Below are 21531 nucleotides of genomic sequence, written 5' to 3' on the forward strand. Positions count from 1 at the left end.
TCGAGGGCTATTCAGGTTGAGCCGTGGTTGTAACCCCTAGCCAGATTCGGCATGTGATGTCCCCAGTGGTTCGGGTCAGTCCCGGCGTCAAGCAGTTGCTTCAGGCCTAGCAGGTGACGGGCTCACAATGCAGCATCAAGCTGGTTTGAGGTGAAAGAAATTGTTTGGCTGGGTAGAAGAGCTCAAAAGCCGGCGCTGGCATCGTACCTCTCATTCACGGTTCAGTAAACACAGGGCAACTGTTTTGGTGCTGCAGAAAAGGGAGCTTCAGCTCGTCTGTTCCTCCGGACGCTGCAAGGCCCACTTAGAAGGACTCAAGGACAGGATGGTTCCGTTCATGGTCTGCTCTCTGAGCTTTTGGAGATTCCAGCGAAGTTTCAGGACTTGCTCCACAGCAAAAGTCACCCCCAACGTGCCCTAAGAGTGAGCATGGGGCAGAGTTCTCTTTTGCCTTGGGTGGCTACTTCTTCACCTAAGGCTGAGGACTTTGGAAAGTACAACTTTTCAAAAGGAGGTCCAGTGATTGCTTCTCCGGTTTTGTTCCAAAGCGAATCTGCCAAAGGCGGGGGAGACCCCTTCTTTTAAAAGCAAAATTCTGCAGGTGATCGGACTAAAGCTAGACTGCCTTAGTGGCCTAATCCCTTCAACAACGTAGTCATTGCACTTTTGACATCACGCCCAAGAGGCTTTGCTCCAGAGGAAGTGGTGGCAACAGAAAGGGGAGAGAGAAGCAAAGAGAAACAAAATGGTGGATATCTCCTTCCCATGGCCAGAATCCTTGCACCTCCTCCAATCGCGCCCCCATCCCGTCCCACTAGTAACAAAGGCCTTTAGATATGCAGCACCCTGGTGTGAGGCTACACATTCTGAATCTGTGTGCTCCTTTGATGCCCAGTAAAGCATCTCTGGTGAAGGGTGTTACCTGCACTCACAGAGAGATCACAGAGAGGCATCACCATTCAGGTTCGACCCATCTGGCCAGAATACACATCACCTTCCACAGCTGACTCACAGGAGCTGACACATAGGTGATATCAACTTGGATGTGGCGGTCATGATCCTGTGTAGCGTCAAGGCACTATGCCTAAACTCAGGCATAGCTATATTTTAGAGTTTTCCTGCCGCCAGCGTGGGTTACCTATGATAATCGTAGTTTTAGTACAGTGGAACATATCTTAAATGTCGCCTCTGCACTGCAGAGACTTGGCTGACACTGCAGCTGTCAGATGACCATCTATGACCTCTGGACCTGCTCTGTGACACTGGTAGAGCAGGCGCTGCAACTCGGGATACTGGTGCAGCAGGACACAGATACACCCTATATTTTTTGGCACTGATCTTATGATAGCGAGAGCTGATCAGTAGATTACCCTTTCCGAGATGGAATTACCCACATAATTTTATTATTGAATAAAAATAAAAAAAGCCAGTGCTTTGCACCCTTGCCAGATGGCAATTCCTTACACCAACCCTTTGGGAATTTTTGTGGTCTTCGAAAGGGAAAAGACAAAGCAATCCTTTTTTCATCAAGACATGGTTGGGCTGACACTTAATGTGGTTAATGACAATATTTACAATTTATTTTTCTGTTGTCCTGCTATCCCGCTTATCCAAATAATTGGGCCTGCCTGCATCCTGAAAAATCTGTCTAAAAAAAAAAGACAGTGCCACTTTAAGAAATGTAATTTGTCAACAAAGCCATGTGTGCACATGCATCTTCCCACACAACTCCCCTCGCCCTCTACACATACATCAACCTACGGCCACTATCATTTACTTTTTTTTCCATCCAAGAAACTTGTCAGTTTGCTGTACGTTTTTGAGGTGTTGCTGGCTTTGTCATACCTCTGGCTTCTGGGGCCTTCAGATCATATATAAGGCTGTCACCCTGAAGTTCCCAAGTTGCCTCACTGAGAAACTCAGCATCTCCAGAGACCTATGATCCACCAGAAGTAAAAACATGTGCAGACTTAAACTCTTGCCAGTGCAGGAAGCAAAAAAACAGAAGACAGACCTTCTCTGTCGATGCCTTAAGACTCTGGAACCTCCTCCACATCAACATCCGTCTCACCTCCTCCTTTATACAGCTCAAGAAGGAGTTCAAGACCCTCCTCTTCAAAGAATGTCTCTTCCCTAACACCTAGGTCCATAAACCGTCCAATCCCCACCTTACCTGAGACTGGGTGATCTGATCACCACTGTTTCCTCTGCTGGTTACTTGTAGATCCATTGCTGACTATTGCTCTCCCTCCTCTGTGGTTAGATCCCCACTCCCTTGTTTCTATGCTCCCTAACCTTATTCTTGCGCCTCTGATTGTAAAGCGCTCTGTTGCTACCCGAAGCCAGGTCTGCGCTCAATAACTACAATAATAATAATAATAATAATAATAATAATAATAAATGGGCTTTTAAGGGGGACTCCTCTTGGAGACTTTACCTTCGAGTTCACCTTGACGGGAAAGTGCCAGTACCTCCACCAGGGAAAATGTGAGTGTCACTGGTGCCTCAGTAGCAGACAATATGTTCATGCCCAATAAGGTATGGGTACAGTGACGAATGGCTGGAGCCGCCTAGAATTACTGAACAGGCTTGCTTAAGTGAGGGGTAGATCAGGTTTTAGCTAAAGCCTGCTTACAGAAGAATGTTCGGTTTCAAAGCCATCTTCTTTGCATGGGCTGGGTGAGCTTTGGTCCCCTTTTGGTCCCGGTTCTCCTGCTTCTTGAACCATTGTTTCTGAATCTGTACAATGTGTACCGACTTTGCTGATTGCATAATGGTTGTTCCTGGAAGCAGGCTTACATGTTTTTTTCTGAAAACAAAATAAGTACATTTATAAAACTGAACTGAAGTAATCATTTAAAAATGCATTAGTGAGCAAACTTTCAGTTCACATAGAAGCTTTCTGTCAATCATTTTCAAACAGATGGATCTCTGATAGTACAGCAGCAGCTATATTTGGGCAAATCCCATTTAAAAAAAGTAAATAAATATTAGTGGTGGCGAGCATCCAACTTCATGTGCCTGACCATATGTATTTGTTCAGGACTTAAACAAGTGCTTCCACTAGTCAGAAAAGAAAGCATTAATGAACTAATCAGAGATTCAATTCAAGATGCAATCAACCAATCAGAAGCATTCTTTACTTGGGACTTGAGGCACATTGTGAATAGGCGCATTATAAATACCCAATAAATAAATACAAATAAATAGAGAGTAGTGTCTAGGTAATGTAGTGATGCAATCAGTCTGCCAGAGAGTTAATGCTTTGTACAACTAGGCCCAGTACTCCAAATAGGTTTTTCAAGTGGGACTTCTTTACTCCCTATTTTTATAATTAGAGGGTATATCCAATTTCAAGAGAGTGAAAGTTAGTTTTCTCCTTCACAAGAGAGGGAACATTATCTGAAATCCATCCATCCAGTTTGTGCATACAATTAAAACTGTGCTTGAAAACATTAGAGACAAAACCGTTCTATATCAAAGTTGTCTGGCTCCAAATATGTTATTACACTTGCAGAAAACGTTCTCCCACACACCAACTTGCAGATGCATGCTACCTAGCTGCATTCCCGTGATACTTGGAAACTGGAACTCTGTTAAAAACCACTACGATACTAGCTAGGAACATCAGGTATTCATAAATCAAGACACTCATTCTACCAGTATCACTTCTCTGCCTCTTGCTCCTACTGTTGCTGCCTGACACTACCTATTTGACTGCCACTCCATGATTTGTGCTCTATCTCTCCTACACTTTACTTCTCTGTTTGTACTGTTTCTTACTTTGATGCTCTCCCTCTCACTATAAAGTGTTGCTATGCTACCTTTTGCTGTCTGTTGCTCTCTGTCACTTGGCCTTTCATGTCTCTCCATCCTATTTATGCTTTTTCCTTCCTATTTCTTCCTTTTACTCTCTCAAATCATTACTCTGGCTCTGCATGCTTTCTCATTTTCTCTGTTGTGGTTGTTACTCCTTTTGATTATCTTTCTTCCACTGCCTAGTATGGTATCAGCCTGCCTTTCTGCAGCCTTGCCTTTTTTATTTCCAGGTCCCCCAACTGCCGGCGATCTGTGTTTCCTTACTCCCGGTCTTTTTTGCTCTACCTCCTCTAGGTCCTTTCTCACTCTTCCTGTTCTTGCTCTAATGTGTGCTTTAGCATGTCTGTTACATTCTATGTTGTTTGTCTGCCCCACCTTACCGCCTTTCCTCTCCTGTATTCCCGAGATTCAGAGTTGCTTTTTCTCTCTCCTGTTTTTCTACCTTCCGTTTGACCTAGCAATAATAAATATATTAAAAAAAAGATGAAAATGCATCTTCTAGCTACAAATCTATTGCAGCTTGAATATTGAGTGGTCCTTTTAAATGTGCAAACCTGCTTTGGGGAGTTAGGTTGGGGATTATTGTACTAGAGGTTTGTCTCAGCATTCCAACACTTGCTCCAATGCAGATGCTTTACCAGCGATGTATGCCATTATATGTATAGCACCCCTGATGAGATGATTGTTCCAAATCATTGAATATTTAACGGTCCTTTTAATAAGTCAAAAGCTATGTCATCTATGCCAAAATTCAATGTTATTTGGGTCTTCAACACATACCTCTGATGCAGAAGCATTAACTCAGTGTCAACAGGATCGAAACTAGCAGGTTACACGCTGATGTCTGCAGGAGAGTTATTGGCCCACTGAACTAAATGTCCTAACTCCTAACAGGGTGGTGGTGACTCTGAAAGGGCCGTAGGGTTGGGGCACTGGCAGTCACATGTCATTCTTGACTGACATGACTGGCTCGTCAAAAGCTCTAAAGCTGTATGCACTATTATACACGTGAATCAGGATATTCATAATGAGGCTGGAGCCTTTGAAAGGTGCTGGGTTTTTGGCAATATTGCTCACTAGTCAGATATGGGAGAGGCGGAATTTATGAAAAGTGCAAGACCAAGTAGGAGGGCTTGAAGTCTACCAAAACAATGCTATCTTCTCATGCTGTCCTGCAGTGCGCAACACACCAGCTCAGGAGAATGGGGAGAAGACATCAAACACTGTTCCTTCTAGTAATTTAGCTCTCTATGGAAAATGCTACCACATAATGCTGTGTCATTACAGCAGCACATTGATGCTGTGCCATTACAGCAGCTCTGTTGAGAAATTCAGGCACTGTTCCAAAACATAGCACACCTGCCAAGAAATGCGGGCATGATGCCACTAAGTGTGCATCATCCCTGCTGTGAATAGTTGGCATTGTCCCATGAAATGGATATGACAGTTCCACTTATAAACTAGGGCGCTGTGCCTAAAAATATGACAGACCGGTTGAGAAGTACTGATGCAATCAGTGCCACTGAAAATATATAAAGCGCTGCTAAGAGGTATTCCATTAAAGAATATCAGATAGCCTCTCTGCTGCAGTTCCATTAAAAGTATGAAAGCCTACCAAAGAAGCGCTCGTAGATTTTCACACCGTCTGCCTCTATGCATTATACCTGCTCGGGGAAGCCAGGAGAAAGGTGGTTCAAGTTAAGCTCAGACCACATGCCAAGCTATTCCTTGCACTTTGCTAAGACAACTAACAAGAGTCTGGCCTTCATTACAAATTTGCCAGTATCCCGCCAGTAATTCGGACAGGAACACCGGCAAACTGACCTACCATTTCCGTTGCCTGATATCCCGTAATTCCGTGCTATTACAGGTGCAGAAAGGGCAGAGTCCCATAGGAGGGGGATTGCCGGTATTTTTGGCAGTGGTAATACCGGTGTCAGAAATACTGGCTGTTTTTGGCCAATGGGGGCCTGATTGGCTGGAGGTAAATCAGTGAACCCCCACCGGCAAACTTGTAGTTTGCTGGTCTAGGAAAATTTGCCAGTCACAGAATTACCAGCAATTTTCCTAGATCGGCAAACTTATAATGATCCCCACTGTGTTCTTTCATGCACGCCATCACATGCAATCTTTTGAAACTATACAAAACACCTCTGCATATTTAATATCAAAGACTTTTCCTAATCCCAAATGCCAAACACAATGGCTTGCTGTGAGGCTCTCAGAAGACTTCAACAAATTAAAAAAACTCAAACCATTAAACGCCATTGATGTGCATCGGAGATGAGAAGAAAACACAGCATGAAATTCCCTTGCTGCTGCAACTGAGCGCCCTCTATTAAATCTGATGAAAACAAAACACAAATGCAGCCCTTGGTTAAAAAGCTATTTTAATTTGCCACAATACTATACCAGCATCATAATGGAATGTTGAAAAGCATGTTCATGATGCAAAATGCTTGAATACAACTGTAATACAAAAAATGCAGGCAATTGAACCAAGTGAATAAAACAAATTACCTTTGAAATAACACACAGCATCTCCTGTTTTCTAAGTCACCCAAAGTATTATTTACTTATTAACAGACCATGACTCCTTCCAGTTTCTTTCATCAAGTAACCGTGCAGATAGCTAAAGTAAAGAGTGGACTTTCAAGCTTCTGCTGCCCAGGCTGCCTGCAGCGAGCTTTGTGATTTATGTCATGTTATCTTTATTGAGTTTATATAGTGCTTTACTCCAAAGCACTTTACAGAATAACAACAGTACATAAAGAAAGAAGCATATTTACAAACTTGAAACAAACCAGTGGTACAGCATATAGAAGAATTTACTCAAAAGGGGGGGCGGGGGAGTGGAAGGGGGGAGGGGTTCCCAGGTGATCTTAACGCCCTTAGGTGGTTACAGCATCCAATATGAGGTCATCGGGAGGAGGGAGAAGGAGGGAGGGGAAGGGAAGGGGGCAGGAGTTTGGGGGGAGAGGTAAGGAAGTAGAGTCAGGGGGGGGAGTGGAGAAGGTCTTTCAGGGAGGAGCGGAAAGATGGATAGGTGGCGGTGGAGCAGATAAGGAGAGGTAGGGAGTTCCAGTGGAGGGGGGCCAAGAGTTGGAAGGAGCGGAAGCGTGAGGAGGCACAAGGGGCTGGGGGTACAGTGAGAAGGTATAGGTCAGCTGAGCGGAAGAGTGATTGGGAGAGTAGAATGAGAGGAGAGAGGAAAGATAGTGGGGGGCAAGGTCTTGGAGAGATTTGTAGACAAGGCAGAAGAATTGAAATTTCAATTGTGAGAGGAATGGGAGCCAGCAGAGTTGAGAGAGTGAGGTAGAAATAGTCTTGAGGGCCGAGAAGTCATACAGTATGGATAGAGGAGTGGTACATGGATTTTAGGGGAGTCAGGTGAGAGATAGGGTGGCCAAAGAGAAGAGAGGAGCAGTAGAAGAGACGGGAGAAAATAAGGGAGGAGATTAGGAGTTTAGAAGTGTGAAAGGTGAGGGATGGCCAGATCATGCGGATGTTGAAGAGGTGGTGCCGACAGGCACGAGAGGTTAGAGAGATGTGGGTGGAGAAGGAGAGAGAGGAGTCAAAATGGAGGCCAAGGTTGCAGGCATGGGTCGAGACGAGATTGGAAGGGGGGGAAGTGGATGAAAGGAGGAGGGGAAGGTGAGAGAGTGTTAGGAGGGAAGAAAAGCACTTCAGTCTTGTCAGAATTGAGGGAAAAATAGTGGGATGACATCCAGTTTTTTATGGCTGTGAGGCAGGAAGAGAGAGTATTGTGGAGGTCGGAGGTGAAGGAGGAGAAGGAGAGAAAGAGTTGGGTATCGTCCAGGTAGAAGTGGTGGGAGATGCCGAAAGAAGAGATGACGGGAGCGAGAAGGGAGGTATAGAGAGAGAAAAGGAAAGGTCTGAGTACAGATCCCTGGGGAACGCCATAGTTCAGGGGGAAGTTGGAGGAGGTGCGGCCACCCCAGGAGACAGTAAAGGAGCGGTTGGAGAGGTAAGAGAGCCAGGAGAGGACAGAGCCTTTGAAGCCAAGGGAGGACAGAGTGCTAAGAAGTAAGGGGTGATCTACTGTGTCAAAGGCTGCAGAGAGGTCAAGGAGGATGAGATTTGAGGATTGCTTAGAGTGGCGAGCGGTGAGGAGAGAGTTGAGTACATATGTGAGAGCAGTCTCAGTGGAGTGTTTAGGGCGGAAACCAGATTGAGTTGAGGGGAGGAGGGATTGAGAGGAGACGAAAGCTGAGAGTTGAGAGTAGTCTAAGCGCTCGAGGAGCTTTGAGATGAAGGGGAGAAGGGAGATTGGTCTGAAGTTGGAGGTAAGAAGAGGGCTAGCAGACGGTTTCTTCAAGATAGGGATGATGGTGGCATGTTTGAAAGCTAAAGGAAAGGTAGCAGAGGAGAGACAGGTGTTAAAGTGGTTAGCTAGGGGATGAGGAGAGGGTAGACTTTGGGGATGAGGGAGGTGGGGATGGGATAAGAGGGGGTGGCGGTAGGATGAGTTTTGGACAGAATACGGGAGACACAGGCTGGGGTGAAAGGAGAGAAGGTGGACATGTTAGCAGAGGAGGAGGGGGAAAGAGGGGAGAAAGAACGAGAGGATGTTTTGGCGAAGAGAGAGAATTTTGGATGAGAAAAAGTTGGTGAAATCAGAGGGAGAGAGGAGAGAGTTCGTGGAAGGGTCAGGAGTGGGAGGGGAAAGAAGGCGAGAGAGGGTTTGAAAGATACGGCGGGGGTGTGAAGCTTGTGAGTGGAGAAGGTTAGAATAGTAGGAGCGCTTGGTAGATGTGAGGCAGGAGTCATAGAGAGAGTGATATGAGAAGTAAGAGGATTGGTTTGTCAGATAGGGGGATTTGAGCCAGCGTTGTTCGAGGCGACGGAGGAGGCGACGCATGGACAGAATGTGAGAGGAGAGCCAAGGTTGGGAAGGTTTGTGAGAGGGTGAGAAGGAAGTAAGAGGATAGAGTAGGTCAAGACTGGAGGATATGGAGGAGGAGAGTGAGGAGAGGGCGTCATCAGGTGAGAGGAATGAGAAGTCAGGGAGAGGGGGCAGGGAGGAAGAACAGGAGTCGAGGAAGAGAGAAGGGTTGAAGTTGCGGAGATCACGACGAAAGAAGGAGGGAGATGAGTGAGAGTGGGGGGACAATGAGGATGGGGGAGGAGTAAGGGAGGAGGAGAGTAAGGTATGGTCAGAGAGCTAGTTGGGGAGGGACGAAACGGGCGAGCATGAGTGAGATGAGAGAAAGATGAGATCGACAGTGGAGCCAGAGGAGTGGGTGGGGGGGGTACGAAGGGGAAATAGGAGGTAGTAGTCAAGTAAAGAGAGAAGAGGGGAAGAATGAGATGAGGTGGAGAGAGGAAGGTTAAAATCGCAGAGGACAGATAGAGGAGTACGGGAGGGAGAAATAAGAGAGAGAAAATGGTCTAGGTCTTCATAGAAGGAAGAGAGGGGGCTGGGAGGTCTGTAAATGATTAAGAAGGATATTGCGTGAGGGTAAGTGAAGGATTTGAAAAGAAATTCAAAGGAGGAGAAGGTAGGGAGAGATAAGGGAGGAGATGAGGAAAGACATTTATGGTGAAAAATGAGACCGACGCCGCTTCCGCGACCTGAGGGGCGTGGGACATGAAAGAAGGAGGAAGAGGGGGTGGAGAGAGATGCAGGAACAGTGAAGGGGGAAATCCATGTCTTTGTGATGCAAAGGAAGTAAAGGTTGAGTCGTAAGAACAGATCAAGGGCCGCAGTGGCTTTGTTGCAGATGGATCGGACATTCCAGAGGGCAATGTTGATGATACTGGAGGGATTGGAAATGAGGAGGTGGATAAGATTGGATCGACAAGGGATTATGCGAGGGGGAGGGTGTGGGCAGGGAGGGAGGTAAGAAAGGGGGGGCATGAGGGTGAGTGAAAGGTAAAGGAAGAGGAAGAGGAAGAGGAGGAGGAGGGGGAGGGAGGCCGTCGGAGGGAAAGTTAAGTAAAGGGGATGAGAGATTAAGTGCTGGTGGCCACACAGTGGAGTGCCCACAATTGGAGTGGGTGTCAGGAGCTGTTGTAGGTTCGGTGGAGAGGAGAGGGGGGTGAGGTTTTAGAGAGGAGGTATGGGGAGTCGCAACAGCAAGGGAGTCCAGGCAGTGGAGTGAAGGTTGCAGCAGCAGAGTGACTGAGGGCGAGTTGGTGAGGAGGGTAGGATCCTTTGGAGATCAGCTGCAAGCAGAGAGTCCGACAGGACAATAGTCACAGGTGGTCTGTAGTGAGGAGGGCGAAGTGGCGTGCCGGTGGTGAGGTTACAGTCCGTTGCAGCAGAGCACAGGAAAGCTGGGACACTCGGGGTCAGCGACAGTGCTGGGTTGAGCGGGGGATAGGGAAAGCCAGGTGGAGGAGGGAGGCCCAGATCTGCTGGTAGTCACAGTGGTGGTGAAGACAGATGCGGCTGCGTGATGAGGGCTAGACAGAGCAACAGATCGCAGGTGGTCCGTAGTATAGAGGGCAGTATGGCACGCCCACGATGCGGCTACTGAAGAGCGGCTCGCCTGTCTGTAGGAGTGGGGGAGGTCACTTACGGTGTGTGGGTAGTGGGAGTGAAAAGGCTCCTACCTCAGAGTGATAGTAGGTCACTCCGTGGAATAGAACAGTGCTGGGATGGGCGGTGGGCCGGGATAGCCAGAGGGAGGCGCAGCTCCAGAATGAGGTAGCAGTGTGGGTGATGTCCGGTGCAGCAGGCGTGATGGCAGGGGCAGCCTCGGCAGGGACCCAATGGAAGATGGAAGTTGCGCGTTGAAAGTCCGATGAGGTTGGTCCTGATGATAGGCACGGTTCCAGATGGAAGTTGGAGTGGGGGTGATGTTAGGCACAGTAAGCTGGCAGAGGAGGCATCAACAGGGGCACAGTGCCTCTTTCAGCCTGGTGTTGATGCAGCGCCACAGAACTCCTCTGGGAGTGGGCGGTGGCCCGGGGCTGCAAGATGTTGGAGGGAGGCGCTGCTCCTGATGGTGGATAAGTGGTGGAGGCAGGCACGGCAGGTGGCCCGGGGCAGCAAGGTGTTGAAGGAGGCGCTGCTCCTGACGGTCGATAGATGGTTGAGGCAGGCAGGGCAGGTGGGCCCGGGGCAGCAAGATGTTGGAGGAGGGGCGCTGCTCCTAACGGTGGCTAGGTGGTGAAGGCAGGCACGGCAGGCGCTCCAGGATGATGGGCACAGTCGTGGAAGTGGGACTTTCAGTGGCCTCGGTTCTCAGGGCAGAGAGGAGGGGCCGCAGACAAGGAGTGAAGCGGGGGGGCCAAGGAGTCAAGGCATTGAAGAGTGAAATGCAGATTGGTGCAGAGAGGAGGGGCTGCAGGGGAGGCCTCATTAGGGCCCAGCACCTCACTCTGTCCGGTGAGGATGCAGCTCCAGGACAACCCTTCAGGCTGTATCAAGTTTGCTAGGTGTGTCAGGACGCAGGGACAGTTGCAGGAGTCGGGCGCTGACTCTGCTTGGTTCCACTGGGCTGGGCAGTGGGCTGGAGCGGCGAGGTAGAGGAGGGAGGCTTTGCTCTCAGAGGTGGCCGCAGTGGAGGCAATGGTGTGCGCAGCGGGCGAGATGGCAGTGGAGGCTGTGGCAGTGGGTCCGTCTGTAGCCTCTGTCCCCAGGGCTGTGCTGGAAGCAGCTCACAGTGCGGTGGAAGGAGACGGGCGTAGCAGTGGTGGCAAGGGGGTGCGCGGCAGGCGCGTTGGGCATGCACGGTCACGGCAGTGGGCTGCAGAAGTCGGTCGCCGCCACGCGAAGAGAGATCCGGTGCGGAGACCCTGGAGGAGTCCGCGGGAGTCCCCGGAGGAGGAGCAGCAGAAGGCCCTGCCAAGGGCGCTCAGGGCTTTGTTCAGTTCAGCGGCCGATGGTACGGCTGTCAGTGCAGTGCCGGAGCCGGAGACGCACGGAGTCTCGCCCAGTAAAGTGGCTGTGGATGCAGCACCAGGCAGGCGCCCCCAGTTTAGTCGTGGGAAGCCCTGTGCAACGCCTGTCGCTTTCGCCTCTAGGGCTCCCGGTCGCAGGAGAGCGGGAAGGGGCCTACTGCAGAGGCAGCTGAAGAGTTGAGGTGTATGGAGGGTCGGGTTCAAGCTGAAATTTGGACCGATGGTGCTCCAAGGGTTCTAAGTGGGAGTCGTAGAAGCTGATTTCAGAAAATTGTTGAATATACTGCAAACACTCGGAATGTTTCAGACTGAGAAGAGGAGACGACGGGTCAGGCGCCCAAGCTTCTGCGCCCCCTGGTGGCAACCACATTTATGGGGGTGCAACCACAAATAGCATCCCTAAATGATACACATGGAACAATGAAAAGTGTTGTATTCATCATAAGATTTATGTCCATAAAAAGACCTGATGCACACCTTGACTGGAGGGATGACTAGACCTAATTAATCTTCTGGTAATTATTGTGGAGTCATTTTAATATTGTGTGAGGAATCTGATGATCTCATCACTCCTTTCCCGGTGGTAGCACCTCCCCATGTGGCCAGAAGATGGCAGCCGCTACCTGATCCTGGGGTGGGTTTATGAGGAGGGACCACATGGGGGAGGTGACCCTCAGAGGGGTGATACAACATCATTGGGTGAGACATGGTATCCCCTTTTCCTTTTAGGGATACCCCTTCTATTCCCAATGCCTTAATTGCATATTATCATGGCTCCCTTCAACCACCCATGGAAGATACTGGAAACACCTTCCAATGTTTTATACATAAGTCACCAAGAACTGACTACCATTTCCATGCATAGGAAAATACTGTGACGAGAAAGCTGAACGGAATAATGAGGACCAGTAAAGGTGAGAAGCACAAGAAGCGCTCTAGTGGTTGCGAGTGCATAAGTGCCCGGGACTGGTGAAGCCTCATCCTCTTGGTGCTGACCAAGGGACTACTGTGCTGCAAGGAAAATCATGGAGCTAATGGGCTCAAGGGGAAGGCCAGAGAGAGAAGATGCAGGAACTGGTCCGCTGTGTAGAAGCCTCGAGAGGGGAAGACTTCCTGGTGTTTGCGGGAACCGGAGATCAGTATCCACGCCGCTCGAACACAGAGAAGCACACAGCCGGCAAGATCTGCGAAGGACACAGGAGCCAAAAAGCGAAGTCGGTGAGCCTGGGAAGTGGGAGAACGGAAGGACGCCACAGAAAACCGGTGAGTCCTCAGGAGCGAAACTGGGACACAGGGGCACTTTGGCAACCATACCAAAATCACCAAAGAAAGACAGTGAGTCCTCAGGAGGGGAGCTGGGACACCAGGGCACTTTGGCAACCTTATCAAGGACAAATGATTAAAGAAAGCGAATACAAGGGAATATGAGACCCAATGTTTAGAAAGGGGAAATAACGGAATGAATGCAAGATATATACAAGTTTGCAAGTGTATCAAGTAAAACACATGAGAAAGCCCTGGCAGGAGAGTATACCAGGCCAAGTCAAGTTGGCAAGTGTGTAAAGTGAATTACAAGAGAACGTTCTGGTAGGAGAATACACAAGACAAAGCCAAGACTGTAAGTAAAGAGTTACATTAAAGTGGAGAAGAAACCTGGCAGGTGCCCTACGAAGTTGGGACTAACAGCCAAGTTGTTTTATATACAAGTTGTTTTTTTTGTTGATCGGAGAATTCCGAGGAAGATTCAAACCTTTAGGAGTTTAAAGGGTCTTGAAGAGAAAACCCAATGAAGGGAGCAATCCACTGGAACTGTGAACTTTATCCATTGAGGATTGTTGTGTTGGTGTTATGCCTTTCCTTTTGAACTTGAACATTTGAGCACTTTCAAGACCAAACATATCACCCTTTTCACCTTAGTGTTAATTTTAGAATGTAAGGGCCAGAATAGTATTTCAGACACAAGACATTTTTGCTTTGGACATCTTGACATTTGACAGACCCTTAGTTTTTGATTGGGGTAGGTAATCACCTCTCAGAATGGTGACAGCGAGGCATTTTCCAACCCCTTTTATTTTGAAGAAAAGTTTATAGCCAAAACTATGAGCTCTCTGTGTCCGCGTCTCATTCGTGGCTCCTCACAATTGGTACTATTTATGTATGGAAATTGGCCTTTTCTAAAATACTAAGAGGTACCCATTAAAATAGTACTTCAAAAACATATACAGTTGTTAAAATGAAGCCATAGTTTAAACTGCATTGGTTAATGCACCTTAATTTGACATGCACATTGTGCAATCAATTGTACCAATAAGAAAGAAAGATAAGATGCAATAGATCAATGATCTTCGGTCCAGTGATAAGCTGACAGCAGAGTCCATGTAAGAAAGCCATGCAGTAGGCTTATGAGGTAAATAAAGCTTTCACCAACCTCACTAAAAACACCCCAGATTGATTTATTGAAATTGAACTTTGAAGTATTAAATATGCATGCTAGAATCAATTTGAAGTGGTTGGCCGTGCATGACTTTCTAAAAGAAAGTTAGCCAAATCTATGAACATTGTTCCTGAAGAGGCTTTCCCCTCCAAAACCTGATGATTTTTTTTGATGAAATATTCATGTGATATGTGTGACACCCCTTTGTGATTCTTTCAAGCACTTCCCCAGTGAATTCAGCAAGTGTGCCACATCGAAGCACCTCCTTATCACGCTACAGGAAGTATATAGACTAATCTGCTGAAAATTGTTTAATATGCTTAAGGGGATTGGAACTTTGCTTTGAGGAGTTTTTAATTAGTCTGTGGTGATACCATACTTTTCACTGAGAGTTCTAAATGTCCTTTAGCTCTGGTTTGTATAGTTCTAAATTATCCTCCTTTCCTTACATTCCAATGAAGAAATACGCGCTGGCATTTGTCTACTGTACAGTGTTGATGTTTCAGGCCTCATTTAGCCTACAGTTCTATGTTTTTCAGCAGTTACTCATGCCTCATTTGGTATGTACTATTGTACAGCCTATCCCTTTCATTACATATTTCTCCAAACACCCCTTTATTGAATATCTTGCCACTACCAGGAGTGCATTATGATATGATAGGTTATTTATAACGCGCTTAATACCCAGAGGTTTCTAAGCACAACCCGGGGTTCGAACTTGTGTCGTCTTGCTTTGAAGGTGAGCATGTTGCCCCTGAGCTATCCTCCCGATAGTATTTTGTTGTATGATATTATTTATGTGAAATGCATCCTTTAAAAAATCCTAGCTACTGATATGTAATCTTACGTTGTGGCATAAAGACATTTCTTAGAAAAAACAGAAAGACATTTGGAATAAAAAAAGAAATCCATGAACTAATTTAAAAAGTGCACCTAATTTTAAATCATGTTTTTCTTTTCAGCTGAATGTCAACAAATTGGAGTTGGAGGCTGCCAAATGGTTCAGAGTAGAAGAAGTGGAAGAGGCTCTGAGCAAAGACAGAATCCCTGCAAGACGGGAGGATGGAACAACCCCATTCTGGGTTCCCCCTAAATGGGCCATTGCCCACCAGCTGATAAAGGAATGGGTTCAAGAGTGCCGGTCCTAGAACTAGAGCGACATAGAGATTTTCATGGGAAAGGGTTCGGAACATTGGGAGGAGTCTTTGATGGGTGTTCTGCTGGCACGTTCACTGTGCAAGAAGGAGGCTCGAACACAACATCTGAGTAGGCTTGAGATTGTGGAGACTGTCAAAATAAGGGGCATTTGAAGAATGGTCTCCCCACAAATGTCCAGTACAGTCTTGAAGCGTCTTTTACCCTCTACCAAGGCAGATTGTTTTAAGACGACCTGGCTCTTTTTCGCCAAATGTATAGATGTAGGCCTCTGATTATTCTACCAGAAGGGACATCAAATGACTTGGAACTCCGGTGACGTGCCGTTGATGTTCCTTTTTAAAACGATCTTTATTAAAGACTGAGCCAATAACATTATATTAAGCAATAATTAATAACAAGTTTAAACTATCAGGCGCAAAGACTACTGAGTTTAAGATCAGCAGTCACCTTGGTGAAGTCCCAAGGGTAGCAAAGCAGTCCACAGGGGCAGCAACGTAGGGCTATCAACTGCTACCTCTAAAATGCAACCCCTTTTGAAAACTTTCATAGAACAATAAAGACGTCAAACCTCATCATGGGCTTTTAATATGTTTCTGGAGAAACATTTCTTTCCATGGGCAATTGGCAATCTTTTTAACCTGATTTGGAGGTCCTTTTGTTGCCAACTAAACATACAACAGGACATGAGTTTGAATGTCTTCTTTGTGAGCGTTAGGGTGCATTGCTGAACACTATTGCCCCGCCTTAACCAATCCCCATCTGCTCCCAAAACTCACCTTTCCCTTATCCATTATTAACATCCTTAAATATTATCACTTCTTTTCTTTTTAAGCATTGCATGTTTCCATGTAATTGGTGATACCACACACACCCGTCCCCCAACTTTAACATATAAAGCACACTTTAAAAGGACTTTGTAAATACTTCAAAAACTAGATAATGTTAAATACATGATATCTGGAAGTTGTATATGATAAATAAATCCCACATCAAAAGATGTTTAGATGAAAATGTACCTCTGTATTTCATCCCTTGTCATGACTGTAATATGCCCACTGTGTAGGCATACCACAAACTAAAGATACATCACTCAATGGCGTCACAATGGATGTACTGAAAAGGTTATCATTTTTTTACTGGCATTCTCCCTTGAGTATGTAACATGTAAGCAATTGATCCTTCATTTAATATACATATCGTTTGAATAAAGGGCATGCACAGCTAATTGGCGGCTTCATAATTGTTTTTAATGCATCACAGCAGTCACATATAAGCTCCTCTCTCCTTCAACGGACCTCACACCAAATAAATCACCCGGCCCCCTAAACTCTGCCCAATACCGCCAATCTACCTTGGCTCATAAAGAGGTTGGGCCCCTGAGCTCCTCCTGTCATGACCAAGTAACCCCGGAAGAGGGGCACTCCACAGGGATAAGTGGAAGGACGGGGAGTAGTTTGGTAAAGGAACTGATTTGTTGTAATGGTGATTATCCAGAGTAATTTGTGATTTACCCCCTAGTCCACTTTCTCAAAACGTTTCTTACGTGTGAAGACTGTGGCCAATTGGTGTTAATCACAATAAAACAACTGAAATGTATTTTAATTATACACTTTAATAAAATAAATGTTTTCAAATTGTCTCCGATCGATCTTGCCAGCATATCATGTCTCAAACTGAATGTCTTTTTGGATAAAGACTCTTTTTCAGTCTATTATCTTTGATAATTGTTGGTTTATCTGGTGTGTTCTGGTTTATCAGTATTATCTGATATATCTTGGCATTGCTCCTCCAAGTTGCTAACAGTGGGGTTCTACATTAACTTTCTCCTTCATAGTTTCCTCTTGAATAATCTGCTGTAGACACAGAGGTTTGTTCTACCACTGTGCTCGCTGTCTCGTCCCTTTAGATTTATTTGTTAAGCTCACACCCTTAATGGTTTTGTAAATATCTGTCACGATGTATATACACAGATCTTGCACAGACTTGTTTTTTTTAAACTTCATTTTCAAGTTGTCTGCACTAACACAAGCATGGCATCTAGATACATATGCAATCTACATAACAAAAATATCTAGCTCTGTAGATGGGATAGCTCTACAGTGATATGATAGGTTATTTATAACGCACTTAATATCCAGAGGTTTCTAAGCGCTGACCCGGAATCGAACCTGCGTTGCTCTGTGTCATCTTGCTTCCAAGGCAAGCACGTTGCCCCTGAACTATCCTCCAGGGACCAGTCTGTCAGAGAAGCCTAATATAAACATATTAATCACCTGTCTAGAGCATATCTCCCTCACAACACATGGAATTAATCTGCCTCTGAAGATGCTAGTTGAGACATGGGGGGGTCATTACAGCTTTCCCGGTATCCCACCGGTAATTCCGTCTGGATCCTGGGAAAGCTGCATTACCTTCTCCGCCCCCAATATCATTGGGATATTACTGTTGGTGGAGTGGCGGTAAGTTCCCATTCCCATGGAGTCCTGTGGGACTCCATGGGATGGGAACTACTGAATCACCGGCCTTACCAGTGCCAGTGATTCAGTCATTTAACTGCTGGTGGGGGCATGATCTACCGGCATGTCAGGCCTGCCTTGAGATCCGAGGTCCCCACTGGCTGACTTGTACTTTGCCAGTCCAGAAAAAATGCTGGTGCCAGAATTATTTCCAGACCAGTAAATTTGTAATGGGGCCCATAGAGTTTTTTAAAAGATGTGCACGAAAATCTCTCCATATCTTTGGGTCCGGATTGAGAACCCTGCACATCATGTTACAGACTGGAGGTTCGTTTCCGTGTTTTTTGTCTTAGCCACATCCTGCTTTGCCAGAGAATTCTGTGCACCATCTAAGGGTCATGTCTGCAAAACAAAGCTCCCTGGGCCTACAACACACAGGACTCTGCATGCAAGTCTAAAAGCCACCTGGAACACTATGATTGGCTTCCAACAGGTCATGTCATTCACTGCCTCCCTCATTCAGTCTCTCCTAGGCACCCATCCTGGGTATCTGCAACCAAGGGGCAAAAGCAGCAAAGGACAACTCTCGGTGTAGACCTGTTAGTACTGGAATGGGACTAAAGCCAGAACTCCTGCTTAAGTCAGGACTTCACCAAGCTCACCCTTTACCTGGCTCCTGCTTCCACGCATAAGGATTCCTCCACCCATTGACTATTCTTTCTCTGGAGAGCTTCTATTGCCACACAGGACGGCTTGTTAGCTCTCTTTGGGCTGCCTGTTTCCCATTCTAGCTTAACTCCGAACTGACACCGGCACCTTCTCAGCCAACCATCCGCCCCTTACCTTTATGCTCACCCACCTATCCTCCCTCTCTCTCTCTCTCTGTCTTGGGCTGCACACTTTCGTCATTGCCTTCACTTGTCTGTTCCTTCTACTGTTCATTATGCACTTTAAAAAAAATATATCTTTTTATTGAATTTGAATACCAACAAGAAACAACTAATACCAACATCCCCCCTTCATACCCTCTCCCCTCCCCCCTTCCCTTAGGCTCGAGATCACCTGATTTTTCAGCCTCTTACGACAAGGACACTAAGTTACGACTTCAAAACAAATTAAGTATACAAATATTATGAGGGCCCCATTGCAACATATAGTCACTCTGGAGATATTGTAAAATTGGACCCCAGTTCATATGAAAGTTCTCGGTGGTGCCCTGCAACTTACATGCTACCCACTCCATAGATATAAAGAGCCACACCTTTCTTAACCATTGAAGTTGGGTTGGTGGCATCTGCTGCTTCCAACCTTGATCTATAACTAACCAAGCCGCCACCACCAGTACCATTATCACCTTCTGTTGGCGCTTAGAGTACGTTTTCTGTGCGGGGTCCCATATACCGGCTAGCCATATGCTATCTCCTAGGCCTTCTGCCCCATGGACCATTTTCCCCACTTGCGCCTTGACCTCATTCCAGAAGGGAATGACACTCGGGCATGTTTTCCAGATATGCTTCCAGTCCCCTACTTGATGGCAGCCCCGCCAACAGAGCCCATCCGTGGTCGGATACATGTCCTTCAGCCTCTTAGGGGTAATGTGTCATTGGAGCAGTACGTTTTGCCACATTTCTCTTAGGTGAATGGAGCTTGTCAGGGTGACCAAATTGCGCCAGGTTCTCTCCCATGGAGGGCCCGGGATTTCCACTCCTAAAGTCGCCTCCCACTTCTTCATGTACAGCCAACTTACTTTTTCCCCTTGCAAATTCAAGTGGGCATAGAGGCTGGAGATCAGCCCACGCTTTCCTAGATCTGTTATCAGAAAAGTCTTGAATTGTGTAAGGTCTCTCGTTGCTGCTTCTTCATTGGTCGTGGAAGACAGCCAGTGATGCATTTGAACATAGCTGTATTTCTCAGTTCTTGCCACTCCCAATTCTTGTGTGCATTCTTCAAACGTCCTGATATTCCCACCTTTGTACATGTTCCCCATTCTAATGCAGCCCGCTTGTTTCCACGATGTAAAAGCCTTCAGGTCCATTCCCGGTGGGAAATTGGGATTATGAAACAGCGGTGTGAAAGGGGAGGGGTGCGTCGTCAGATTTCCTCTCCTTACAGCCATGTCCCATGCGCTGAGGGGGGCGCCTAGGATCTCGCTTATTCAAGTGTTCCCATGCCTGTATTTCTTGTGGGACCACAAAAGAGTCGAAAGCCAGCCCCCGGCCACAGCTATGACCTGCATCGCCCATTTAGCCTGAGGGCAATCCGCCACCCACTCTTTAAGAACTCGTAGCTGCGCTGCTTTGTAATATTGCTTGAAGTGGGGAAAGGCCAGGCCTCCCTCTCGAACCGCTGCTGTCAGTGTGGTCATTGCCACCCTCGGTCTTCTGCGCTGCCATATGTATTCAGATGTCATTTTATTCAGTGCACGAAAGAAGGACTTGGGAATCCTGATTGGAAGAGCCTGAAAGCAGTAAAGAACTTTTGGGAGGATCGTCTTCTTCACTGCAGCCGTGCGTCCCCAGCACGAGGTGGACAGTGGCGTCCATCTCGTCAGCAACTTTTGGAGATGGGTAAGTAAGTCCGGGTAGTTTGCAGCAAACAATTGACTCGTCTTGGGGGTGAGCTGGACTCCGAGGTATGTGATCTTGCCTCTTGCTGTCTGAACCCCCTGCTCTCGGGTCAGTTTGGAAATGGTCTTGGGGTCGGCAGAGAGATTCAATATCTCAGATTTTGCTTTGTTGATTTTGAGACATCAGATAGCTCCAAATGTGACCAGTTCGCTCATCAATGTGGGTAGGGATCTGGTTGGATCCATCAGCGCCAATAACATGTCGTCCGCGAAGGCCATTGTTTTGTGCTCCAGCCCTCCCATCTGCACCCCCTTAATTGCAAGCTGCTGACAAATCTTTGCTAAGAGAGGCTCTAGAAACAGGGCGTACAGGAGAGGGGACAAGGGGCACCCTTGTTTTGTGCCTCTCGTCTGGGCAACCATCTCGGACAGAAAACCGTTAACGGCAACTCTCAGGGATGGGCTTCTGTAATTTGCTTTCAGCATCTCCATTTAGGACTCCCCAAAACCCATATGTGACATTGTCCGAAAAAGCTGCGACCACTCGACACGGTCGAACGCTTTTTCCGCGTCCAAGGCGACTAGTATAGCAGCCTCCATGTCAGTGCATTCTGCCTTTTCTATTATATGACATACTCTCCTGGTATTGTCCGCTGCTTGCCTTGTAGGGACAAAGCCCGACTGGTCCGCATCAATCAAGGAGGTCATGTGTTCCGAGAGCCTGTTCGCTAGAATTTTCGTATAGAGTTTCACATCCGGGTTAAACAAGAGCTATCGGTCTGTACAAGCCTGGGAGGGTGGAGTCCTTTCCCGGCTTCAGAAAAAGGACCAGCCTAGCCTCATTCATAGACGCCGTAATATTGCCCTTTGTTTTGAAGGTGTTGTGAGTCTCGGGGCTAGTGTGTGGTGAAATCTCTTATAAAAGGCGCTAGTGTACCCATCCGGCCCCTGAGCTTTGTTCTTAGGGAGTTGATTTATAGCTCGGAGCACCTCTTCTAGGGATATATATCGGTCCAGTGCCTCCCTAACTTCCTCCGACAAGCACGTAAGGGACACCCCCTGAAGGTATATTTCTTGGTCCTCCTCGAAAGGGGCAAAGGGTGTGTGCAGATCTTGATAGTAGGATCTCATTATGTCCCCCATTTCATCGTTGGTCGTTTTCCAGGCCCCTGAGGGGTCCACCAGCGCCAGGATGGATCTCTCCCTGGTCACCTCCCTAAGCTGGC

The 21531-nt window shown here is 47.0% G+C and overlaps 1 protein-coding gene across 3 annotated transcripts in view; it reads left to right on the plus strand.

Moving 5' to 3' along the window:
* NUDT13 (nudix hydrolase 13) overlaps positions 1 to 16922 on the plus strand; it is a 1386901-nt gene extending 1369979 nt beyond the window's left edge. For all 3 annotated transcript variants that reach the window (XM_069610536.1, XM_069610534.1, XM_069610535.1), the window contains one exon: positions 15088 to 16922. In XM_069610536.1, coding sequence (XP_069466637.1) covers positions 15088 to 15273 — 186 coding nt within the window. In that variant the 3' untranslated portion in view covers positions 15274 to 16922. The remainder of the gene's footprint in view (positions 1 to 15087) is intronic.
* Positions 16923 to 21531: the final 4609 nt, after the last annotated feature.

Source organism: Ambystoma mexicanum, chromosome 8, assembly GCF_040938575.1.
Source record: "Ambystoma mexicanum isolate Mex_15411 chromosome 8, UKY_AmexF1_1, whole genome shotgun sequence".
NCBI lineage: Eukaryota > Metazoa > Chordata > Amphibia > Caudata > Ambystomatidae > Ambystoma > Ambystoma mexicanum.